General features: G+C 30.9%; 1 protein-coding gene across 1 annotated transcript in view; it reads right to left on the bottom strand.

The window, feature by feature from the left end:
- Nucleotides 1-350: 350 nt before the first annotated feature.
- Nucleotides 351-12,387, bottom strand: part of LOC129221931 (homeodomain-interacting protein kinase 2-like) — a 39,972-nt gene continuing 27,935 nt past the window's right edge. The window contains exons 16-21 of the mRNA XM_054856314.1: nucleotides 11,967-12,104; nucleotides 10,904-11,076; nucleotides 10,545-10,722; nucleotides 4,560-4,908; nucleotides 3,067-3,209; nucleotides 351-1,570 (exon numbers count right to left, since the gene is read on the bottom strand). Coding sequence (XP_054712289.1) covers nucleotides 1,156-1,570; nucleotides 3,067-3,209; nucleotides 4,560-4,908; nucleotides 10,545-10,722; nucleotides 10,904-11,076; nucleotides 11,967-12,104 — 1,396 coding nt within the window. The 3' untranslated portion in view covers nucleotides 351-1,155. The remainder of the gene's footprint in view (nucleotides 1,571-3,066; nucleotides 3,210-4,559; nucleotides 4,909-10,544; nucleotides 10,723-10,903; nucleotides 11,077-11,966; nucleotides 12,105-12,387) is intronic.

Below are 12,387 nucleotides of genomic sequence, written 5' to 3'. Positions count from 1 at the left end.
GCTGAAGAGGGCTGATATCAAACTGGATTTAAGAATTTTATTTTTTCATGTTTTAACATTAAAACCTTTCTTTTCTTTTTGTGTTTGTAGGGGGGGGGGATGACAGTATAAATTACCACTCCGGTGTCACTCATACTTGGTACGCCACTGTGTGTAATTAAAATTAAATATATATATATATATATATATATATATATATATATTTCCCTCAACCATTAACAGAAAATAATTCATTTCATGGAGAAAAATAAATAACTAAATATTATTTATAATGCCATTTAAATATTTTCTTAATATTCCACTCTAACACATAAAATTGAATTTAGTGGGAAAAATTACTCTTTGTGTAAACTATTTTTCTGAAAACTTTTCAAATCATGGTGAAGAATACTAACTGAGTAAGTATAATCCCTTTAGTTACAGTTATTATTTAAACACTGGCACATCACACACTGATTTAAAATCATTGGCAGGAATAAGTTCAAGTAAACATATCTACAAATAAAATATGATGGGATCTAGCAAAAGCAAGAGCCGACTAATTCTAATGAAGATAAGCAAAACATAAAAACTTAATTAAATGTATATGTTGATGCTAATAACCTTGTGAAAAAAAGGCCAACATGCTCTTCATACATTAAAAACAGTAACACGTGAAGTATGATATTGCAAGATGTAAAAAATCCTCGTTCATCACAAAACACTCCCTTTTGTACACTATAAAAATAAAATAAATCTAATTACAGCTGTTAAATAATATTTACAATTATAATGAAGAACATACAGTTTAAAAGTACAATTACATATATATATATATAGATATATACATCTATTTACATGTTTTATGCTTGCTAATTTAACACTAAAGTACCAATTTTATTTTGATGTAAATAAGAAAAGAATGCCTATACATTATTTGTGCCTCGAAGTATGCATAAAAGGCAGAGCTCTAAAAATATGAAAACAATGCACCATTCAGCAAAACAAAATAAAAACAATCACACTAACATACAGCATCACAAATTTGCTTGTATTTTGGTCATAATACATTATGCAGTTAATATAACAACAAGAATCTTCTTTAACTACTGAACTTGTCTCATTCATGCTTCGAAGAGGTTGAATGCTGGTAAAAATCTTGCATAGTTTTTGTTCTCACTCCCCAAACATCTGGTACAGATGACTGTAGGATGATTTTGCCGGGCTCAAGGGATTTAGGTTGTAGCTGTAGAGAGGAGCAAGAGCTTGGGCACTTGGAAATGGGGCGATGGATACAGCACCTGTCGGTAAAACTGCTGTAGCTGGGTTTGCAGAGGCTGGTTGGAGGTGAGCAGGCAATGGGTGCGAAGAACTATGAGCTGTGGCATAAGGAATGGCAGCGGTGATGGAAGATCGGTTGGAGTTATGATGATGGTGTGCAGGTGGAGGAACAGGCAACTGGGTTGCAGAAAATGGGGCAGATGAAATTTGACCAGGTGTAATGACGTATTTTTGTGGCTGGTTTGTTGCAGGTAGATATGACTGATGAGAAAGGCCGGATGTGACATATACAGCTGGCCTACAGAATTCCCTGAAAATAGATTTTGGACTTAATTATTTGACTATACACACATATGAATTTTTTGATGTTTTTATGAATCTGTTCTATATGAGCACACCTATATCACGATTAACGAGAAAGATATTGTGGTTCTTTAGTGCTTGTTAGAAGCGGGTTTACTGGTAGGAAATCTATATAAGTTATATCATGTGTGAATTGTTTAAGAAGATAAAAGTTTTGTTTGTATTATATTTATGAAGAAGACTTCATATGAAATTTTATTTTTTTGATTAATGTTACACAAACTTAGAATTTTATGGTAACTGAATCATTTTGCGCAAATAAAAAATTGTTATTGAATTTTGTATGCACTTTCAACTAGAATTCAATTTACAAGTTAGTTTACAATCACAAACTTGTTTGCTATATTTTTTACAATGAACATTTGGCAAAGACCTCATTGCAAAAATACTGAATAAAGAGAGAAGAAGATTGAATGAAGAGAGAATTTCCCCCAGCATACCAGGGTGGGTGATTTTCTGGTATGAATATATAATAAACATTGCGAATGATAAAAAAATAATTCAGTTTTATAGAAACATGCAGATTTCTAACACCTGAATGTTTGCTGAAAAGATGGGATATAAAAAACTAATGACAATTAAAAAAGCTTAGCAAAAAAATTTTAAATTCACAAAAAAGTTTTTTTTTCCCTTTCCAAATAGTGTGCAAGGTGATTTTTCTTATTTATGCAAGAAGTCTTAAAAACCCTCAGCAGACTAGGATATCTAGCGTAATTTTTGTTTTGGAAAAGGCTCAAATGGAAAAGAAAAAATACTTTTTGTTTTGGAGCAAAACGCAATACTGCAATTAATGCATTAAAATTGACAAAACCATGATATTGTTTTGTATCCATACAGTATAAGAAATGCACTTAGCCTGGTTTCATAATTTGTGTAAGTTAAAAATTATGCATGTTATTAATGCATTGTAATTCAATGCATTAAATACGTTTATCTATCTCTCCAATGCATAAAAGAAAAAATAACAACGTTCAGTTGTACAAATTTGCAGAGGACTGTATACTTGTGCAACTGAATGTTACTTGTCTTTTATTTTTCTGCATAAAAGTATTTCTTTCTTCTCTAATGCATTTTTATAAAAAGCTGAAAACAAAGACAAGAGAAAGAGTTGCACCTAGCATATGATGTGCATTTCATTTTTTAATAAAGAATGATAAAATTTTATACAATGCTCAATTTTAACTTTAAACGAAAATAAGTATTTTTTGAAAGTCTAATACTGCTAAAATAATTTAAATAAAATAATATGCTCCATTGATGTTTTTTCTTTTATATAACTAAGATTTATTTACTGGGAAAAACAATAGCTGCATATAAAAGTTCTAAAAAAAAATGTAAAACAAAGAAAAAAAAGTTAACTTCATGTTCAGGCTTTTGCAAAGAAGTTTGTTTAGAAAAGGAAGCTTTTGAATGATGTTATGCTTCCTAAAAAAGCGATTTTACCTGTATAAATCGGGTTGAGTTGTCAGGTACAAAGGTTGTCCGACATGTTGTAATGGGGACAGATGGGCCGAAGTAACATTTGGTCCATGACGATTAGAAACAGCTCTGCTGCTCAGATGTGAACTACAGGAAACAGCAGCTTTCTAAAAAATATATACAACAAAGGCAAGTGACTAAAAATTCTTCAAGCAGCAGAATATGAAATTGAAGCACTTTTCATGATCATGGGTTAAATTTCTAATTTTGAGGTGAAAGAAAGATCCCGCCTCCCAGTTTTGTGCATGAGAAGAAAATATTTTGGGAGGAAGAACTATAGTAATATTATTTGAGCTTTTCAATTTTAAGCACTTTCTCATTTTGAAAACTTATGTTAGTTGTTTCGTGCTTTTTCACAACAATATCTAAACTCCTAAAACTTACTTGGTTTTATTTCATTAAATTTAGACAAATATTTTCCGATCTAATAAGGGCTTTTATTCCCAATATTAGTCAAGTATAGTTTCTATTTTTGGCAGAAGTATACATAAAAAAGGGGCTGTTTGTCATTGTTTTTGGTTATTTGCTTCCATACATGTAATAAGTAGTAAAAAAAGTTAAAATCATAATATAAAAAAATATACATTTACTTAACTACTTTGGAAGAGAAAATTTTAATCTTAATTAAGGTTGCAAAATGCTTGTAAATTAAACTTTACAGTTCTGTAAAGGAAAATAAGATTTTTAAGGGGGAAATTATTTTTTATGCTAAATTTTCACATTGTACAGATATGGATTATTCAAAAAAAAAAAAAAAAAAAAAAAAAGTCAAACTGCTGTCCTTTAAATCCCAATTCCAGTATGTTACTTTATTTACATTTAACTGTTAAGTAATTATGCTACGTATAAAATGTTTTATAAAGGTGTTCTACATGCAGCATATCTCCATTTAACCTGCAAGACCCCTATTTTCTCAACTGTAAGTCCTAGATACATGCTTTCAATTGCAAAAATGGTCAAAATAAGAAGGATATTGAAAGTTTGGCAGGAAAAAAAGGGGAAAATATGAAATCTAACTTTTTATTTAGCAATCAGAGTCCTGAAACTATATTTAGGAAAATCACAAGCATTAAAAAATATATATAAAATAAATAAACTAAATTAAATTTTAAAAAAAAATGAAGCATTTTCAACTAAAATGTAAGGACTTTTTTTTTTTGCTTCAAACTTTTTATATCTTAACGCTACATTTTATTTTGACCATTTCTGCAATTGGAGGTATGTATCTAGTACTGACTATTGCGAAAATCGAGATATTGCAGGTTAAATGGAGATATGCGGTTCATGTGGCAGAGAGGATAAAGCATAGACCATATATAGGATAAAGCATAGAAATTTTTTACAACAATAAATTCAATCCTATGAAATACCCTGTTTAGTACATAGTTACTATTTAATTCAAAGTATTTCTGAGATACTTGAACTTAGAAGAGAGGAATTACAGAGCAAATAATTACCTCTTTGCTTCGCAATGGAGAACTATTGCACTTAATAAGCTTCTCTCCTTCTAAATTTTGCACTTGCTGTTTTGAATAATAAGGATAAGAATCTTTCTCATGACCACTTAAAATATAGCGATTAGAGAGAGAAACTGCGCTACCCGAAGAGACTGTTGCTTTTGATTGGCTGCTCTCAAAGTGGTTTGATGATGAATGTGACTGGTCTGCATAATCATCTTCAGCCAGGATCTCCTGCTTCGTTGGTACAATAAGGGAGTTTTGGCTGGCAAACTGATTCTGTTTCTCCAAATTAGCTTCAGACTGAACTTTGTCCAATAACCTTTTCTTTTGGGACATAGTATGCCTGCTACACAGAAAACATCACATTAAAAAAATGAGGCATCAATTTACATACTAACAACAAATGAACAGAATGTTTTATAACAAACTAAAAATAGTTTCAAAAAACAAAGAGCATAAGTTCCTTTTTAAGGTATGGTATGGAAAAAACCTTGATTATAAAATCCAATTTAAAAAAAAAAAGTAAATTACTGCATCAAAAATAAAATTTTATTCAAATACTTCAAAGCAGTTTCCTATTAAAATACTCTATATTTAGTAAAAAGTATTTACAAATTAAAACTGAGTAAAAATTTAGATTCCTAAAGAAATATTCTAATTGCTATGTACCAACTGTATTTTAAGCACCATCTTATTCATTTAGCTTTAACATATGTTTGAAGGATATTTTGCTAATTGCATCTTTTAACAAAACCTTAACAAATATCCCGACAAATGAGTGATTAATATTTTAACTGAATATGAAACTAAGAGTGGAATAGTACAGAAGTATGCCATTACTAACAATTTAAAATCATTTTAGGCCATATAAGATTGCAATATTTTTATTCTTGAGTTCACTTCTTATTTACCGCATTACCCCGCATTATTCAGCATGCCGGAAAAAATCGAGGTCGACTAGCAAGCCAGATAATTTGAGGTTTATTTTGCAACAAAACAAAAGCAAGTTTCTTCAATCAGTTCTAGTTGTGTATTTCATATAATATGCTTGCTATTTATGGTAGATCATAATCAACGGATTTAATTATATGCCAATAAAGTAATGAATTCAGAAACAATTATTGTTACTGCAATTCGTTCATAAATTTTTTTAAATAAATTATTTTAGGTTCCTTTTAGAGAGGCGAGTTTAATTGTTATTTATTGAGTAGCTATGGTGAATTATTTAGCACTGGCTTAGAGGCTGTAACTTACTGCACTTAAATGTTGCTTAGTTTTAATTCAATTTTTATAAAATTATTCATTATTTAAAAATACTTTTCTTGTTAAAATAACAAATGACATTATTTGTTAATATTTTTACAAAATTAAACTGTTTATTTATACTAATAAGATATGTATAGAACTTATATTTTTTCCTAACCTCGATTTTTCCGGCATGCTGGAAAGGACCAGGCAAGTGTTATTGAAAATTTGGTGACCCCTGAATTTTGCGGCATACAGACCCCGAAGTGGTTTTTTGGCGGAAAAAAGTAGGAAATAAGGAATCAAAAATTTAAAAAGTAGGAAAAGAATCACTTAAAAAAGTAGGAAAAAATAGGAAGAGATAGGACTACACACACGTCAAGAGGAAACATTTAGAGTGAACTTTATTTGTAACGTAAAATAAACTAATAGTATTTTTGATTTAAAACTGTCCCAAAAATAAACTAACAGTACTTTTGAAGTATTAAAGGGATTTAATGAAAGAACGAATCGCAAAAACAAGACAAAAGAAACAAGCTGACAATCAACAGCATGAAAAATAAACTGGTGGAAACAAAGATATTATTTACAAAAATAAGAAAATAAAATCCAAAGAAACACCTTTCAACAATACAGTAATAAAAATTTTTAATGTGAAAGAATAAAATGCAATATAGCAATCACAAAAAAAAACCAGTAATAATAATAATAAAACTCATATTTTGGTGCAATAAAACCATTTTTGTAAAATATTTGTTTTGTCAAAAATGAAAACATTCCTTCGAGAGCGTCCATTTATCATTTGAAAATACTAACTTTCAGCTCCTGTTGTCATAAACTATGATACAAAAAGCGAAGCAAATATTATCTTAGTTTCAGTTTAAAATAATCAACAGCTGACATGCATTCTTCTTGCATAAACAGGGGCAGATCTTTGAATTTGAGAAAAAAAAGGAAATAGACTGAAAATGCAGAATTAAAATAAATTTGTTCTTAAATATGGGACATAAAATTTAAAATAAAACTAGCAGTACTCGCACAGCGATGCCCGTGCTAAAAATTTAATGGAAGTCCGTTGAATAAAAAAAACTGACGCCCCCTCCCCTTCTGATGCGAAATGATAGTTTTTCTTTGTATTATATGCGTACACTTTTTCAAAAAAAAAAAACATTTAATATTCTTTGGAATTTAAAACTTTTCGTCAAATCATTAAATTAGATTTACAGTTCTTTAAAACTCTATTTAGCAAGTGAAGCGGTTTTTACTGCAATTTAAAATATTTCGCCAAACAAACAAAAAAATACATCAAATAATGTCTTTCAAATGTAAAAATAATTCCGCGGCTCTAGCCAAGCAACAACGCTATCATAATCCATCCGTCTAAAAAAAAAAACATCGGGGGGGGGGGGGGGTGGAGGACATCCCGTGGAACATTCAAAAATCGTCGTCAGAAAAAAAAAGAAGAAAATGTCATACATTTCACTCGGATAAAAACAAATCAAAAGATTCTTTTCTTTCAAAACAAATCACCAAATCAATGAATTACATTAACGGTTGCCTGAAAACAATAATCCTAGACTGATCTGCTCGGCGCCTAACGTGCCAAGCGACCACTTTACCGGAACCCAGCCCCTTTACGAGTGAAGAGGATGTTTTTTCTTTGGCAATAATAAATGTTTCGCCAAACAAACAAAAAGGTATAAAATCACATTAACAGTAGCTTTCAAATCTTAACATATTAAGAGCTCGGTGCCCGGCTTAGCCCGATCTACCTTGAGAACAAAAATTGTGTCAAGTGACATATATTCAACAATTAATTAAAAGAATAACTTAATAACTTAAAGAATAACTTAAATAAAAGAAAAAAAAACACCATGAAAAATTACCCTTCCAAACAATGACGACAGATATTAAAGTATTTTTAAGAAATTAAAATGCGAAAGATGAATTTTAAAAGCGTAACCATGGAAACATGAAATAAATTAAGTTTAAGAATTGAAAATGAGAAAGATAGAAATAAACTATGGATTCAAAAAGCGTATCCATGGAAACGCGAAAAGAAAATGGTTGAAAACCTGAATCAAAATGACGTATTTCGAAATTGATTTAAAAACGCTTGTAACTTTTTTTCCTTTGAAGATAGAAGCTAATTTTTTCGACCAAAGGTCGAGAAAGATTTTTTCAAATTATAGCCTATGTTACTCAGTAAGAAAGTACCTTTCATATAGTGAAAGAATTTTTCAAATAGGTGCAGTGGTTCCGGAGATTACTTCGAACATATAAACACACAAAAATCAGGCCTCTCTCTTTATAATATTAGTAAAGATAATTAAACTAAATAAATAACGAAATAAGTAAAGAAAGGGTTTATTCTATGTTATGTATTTTTAGCATTCAACATAAATTTTTGTTTCATTTATGGGGGTCAGTGGGGTCAATTTCTGCTGCTTGACTATTCAAGTTAGAGCGGTTATTGTTTTCAGATAAAATTTGCATTCAGCATACATCCTTTGCTAGCCACCCCCGGGGGGAAAATCAAAATGACGGGCCAGTTTTAATTTTAATCAAACAATAAAAGTGAATATTGTTTTATTGGTTTGATGATTTTATACCTCCGTGTTCAAAAATTTTTGTCACCGAAAAAAAAGGAAAAATCCATGTATGGTAAACATAACATTTTTATTAAAGACAAAGATCAGTTATTGTCTGTTTTTCACAAGAAGGCACTTCGCCACGCCTCCTCGAACGCAGAGTTCCATTTTACGCGGGGATGATCGGTAAGCAATCCACGCGCTTCTGAAGGAGACAACCAGACAGCCTTAATTTGGGCGTGCATTTTAACGTGCAAAAAAAGTCTTAGTGTCCATTACATCACTTGTCTGTTGTCATTTTGGTTATTCTTGCATTTTAAAAACTGCTGCTTTTACAACAAAATGCTATGATCCGAATATACCTTCTGCCGAAAACAGCGAAATAGAATTATCGGATACCACGTGACGAGGGAGGAGTCAAGTGCCTTCTCGTGGAAAACGGACAATACTAATGTTTCTCTGCATAAAAGAGAAGGCATGTAGTTTCTCTCTCAATTCTCACCATACAACAAAAATATTCATTCGGAAATTGTTCACGAAATTGAGAGTAAGGGGGGAGCACCTGGCATCAAATGCCTGCATGTATCTCTTTCTCCCCCCTCCCTTTGATCAGGCGGCCTGAGTACAATAACTTACAGTAGATATGCCGCATCGGTATAATTGCCACACCCCGAAAAGAATGAGAGTCTGTCAAAAAAATTAAATGTTCAGAAATGCTGCATTGCCACACGCATCACGTAAAAATGATGAGCTACTCCTCGATATTGACAATATATCAAAGTAGAAAAAAACCTATTAAAAAGAAAAAAAATACAGTATATATTTGCTTGTGGCTCTATCCCCTAACTTTTAAAAATGTGAAGAAATAAAAACGGAATCTTGCAATTAAATTGATTTCCGATTTTTCTCCGAAAATCGGGAATGTTTTACCCATCTAGGTTTGCCGTGTTTTTTTGTTTTGCAAGTACACGCTTTGCAAGGAAAGAAAATGAAATTTGATAAATTTTGTAATTATGTTTACGATTTAGAATGCCCAATAATCATATTTATGTATGAAAAAAGCTAGTTTTCGCGATTATTTTTAAAGTGGTCTGTTTTTGCGAATTTCTGTTATCTGTCGCTTTTATTTTGTACTAACATCAATAAAATATGTACAGTGTACAGGTTTTTCTTTTTTGTTTCCTTACATTTCTTTTAAGGTTTTATATAGCCTTTTTGTTTAAATGAGCTCCATTTCACTTGTAATCATTTATAAAAAAAAAAATGGCAAACAGGAAATTCGGCTTTTCGCGCACTTTTTGAACAGTCGGCCGTTTACTTTAATTAAATTTTCTAATTGACGAGTAAATAATATATAATTGCATCAAAATGTGCCAGCATCTATTTCTTTATTGTTTCGTTAAAACAGTAGGAATGAAGTTGGGGTGATCAAAAGAAAAGTCGATCATAAACGCCGCAGCAGCAAAAAAGTCACTTGCGAAAATTTAACTTTTAAATACGCAGACGCTGCGGCATTCCTTAAGTCAGTCTGAAGTCAGTCAATGAAAAGTTCAGGATCCGCTTTTTCTTTTGCTTTTCAAAATTGAAACATGCAGAAAATTATCGGTGTGGCATTGTAAAAAATAAGAATCAATGCACAATTAGAAGTGCTATACTAAAAAAAGGAGGAAAAAAAAAATAGGAAAATAAGGAGAGAGCTGTAAAAAGTAGGAAAAAATAGGAACTCTTCGGGGTCTGGGCATGCCGGATAATGCGGGGTAATACGGTAATATCAATACAGTGTGCTCAGTTCAGTAAGTATTTAAAAGATTGACATTAATTATGCAATTTTGCAGGCTGGTAACATTTTATATTTACATTGTATTGTCTTTATTAACTGAAAGCAAATTTTAATTCTTGTCACTAATTTAACGGAACAAAAACTGATACATAATAAAATGATTGTTAAATGGAATTACTGATAATTCTGTAGATTGCAAAAAAAGCAGCAAAAATAAAACTGCTATAATCCAGCCAAAATGTGAGTGAATTAAGAAATGAATAAAATACAAATTGTTGCTACAGTTATGTTGAATTTTACAAACTGATTGAAAAACTGATTGATGGAAGTTAATTTATACCTAGAAGTATATAGAAAAAAACTGACCTAGTTTGTTCTTTCTGTGGCTCAGGCTTGATAATTTTCCCAGATACAGCAGAAGTAAAATGGGGAAGAGCTTGCAAGGGACTATAATAGCCTTCTGAATCGGAGTCTGGAACAGTGACGCAACTTATCACGTTTTTTCGATGAGGTTGCGTTGGCCCATGAATATTTCCATATCGATCTACAAAAAAGCAACAATTTTATTTTGATCATAAAACTAATGAAGGGTAACACATTTTTACATTTGCAAGGAAAACAGAATGCACATAATCAATACTTAAATTTTAAAGCATTATATTGCTGCATTAATTCAAATATGAATTGAAAATTAACAGAATCGAGATTAATTCCACAAATCTTACTTTGTTTGCTTGTTGGTGGTGCACAACATAAATTACTTTCTTCATCAGGAGTTAAAGGTAGTACACTGGCACAATTAGTTGTAGATGATACTTCTGCAGTACTTATACTGAGCAAATTGTGTTTCGATAGTTTATTTGATTTGTCACAAGCTTTGCACTTTTCTTTTTTACAACTGTAACAAAAAACACACACTAGTAAGTAAATTCTGAAGAAGTTTCTACATTACAATAAAGTTCACAAAATACTTCAAAGCGCAAAAGTTATAGGCTCATTTTCAGAACTTTTTACTGATGCAACTGAAAAACTAAAAAGAAACCCAAATACGGCAAGAAACACTGCAAGAAATAAGGTTGGTGCTGTTTGATATCATTGTCCTATTGGGTGAAACAAGTTATTTGATAAGTCAGCTATTTCTATTTATTTAATTCTATTGAAATTCTCTGTTACTTCCACATTAATAACATTATAATTCAACTCATATGCCATAGTTGTGTGTTGTCAAGAACAGATTTTTTTTTTAAATTGTAGTTGACAACGTACAACTATGGCATTTCAATCAAATATTAGCATAAAATGTGCCTGTGTATTAACAATTATTTATTGTTCAAAATATTTTGAATAAGGAGTTGTACTTGCATTTTTGTATTTTTAAAACAATTACCACTTTAAATTTTAATATTTAGGGAGAAAAAAAAAGTAAAATTATAAATCAGTTATAATAACTTTACAATACAATTTTTTTTGTAGCAAACAGAAAGGATAAACTTATTAGTGCATGCGATACTTTCCAATAAAAGACTATTACTATTGACACTAAGAAATACTAAAGATAATTGACAAAACTCAGGGTCAGCAGGGCCGATTAGGGGCTATGTCAGCTTAGTCCGAAACTAGGGGCCGTCTTGAACGGGAGTAGTAGTTTTAGTGAGGGAGGGAGCCTGGCCACCAAACTGACGAGGGGCCCTCCTTGGCTCTCAGAGGCCCTGATCAGTCCTCAAATAAAAGTTAAAAACACCAAAAATAATTAAAATCATTGCAAGTTTTTATGAGAATTTAACTTACTTTACAGTTGATTCCACTTCCTCATCTGAGTCTGAACTAATAGTAATGACACTAACAACTGGGCTTGGAGTATCGTCATGAATGATAATTGTGGGCCGTAACCTTTCTTTTTCTGCCACAGAAGTTGTTATCTTTGGCCTAAAAGTTGAAGAAAAGTTACATATTTGTAATTTTCACTTCATGAACTTTTAAACAAATATCAAACATTGAACATAGAAGAGAGTAAACAAAATATCATTTACTGTTTAACAGTCACAATCATCAGACAATAGATGAAAAATATGAAACTTTTTTTTAATGACACATATGAAAAAAAAAAAAAAAATGCATTTAAAAAACTAAATTGGATTGAAACTTTCAAAAAAGTAGGATCTGAAACAGAATTTCAAGAAAGATGAAACATTTTAAAATTAATTTTTGG

Source organism: Uloborus diversus, chromosome 5 (assembly GCF_026930045.1).
Source record: "Uloborus diversus isolate 005 chromosome 5, Udiv.v.3.1, whole genome shotgun sequence".
Taxonomy (NCBI): Eukaryota; Metazoa; Arthropoda; class Arachnida; order Araneae; family Uloboridae; genus Uloborus; species Uloborus diversus.
Note: the sequence above shows the minus strand (reverse complement) of the source record. Positions and strands in the feature narration are given on the sequence as shown.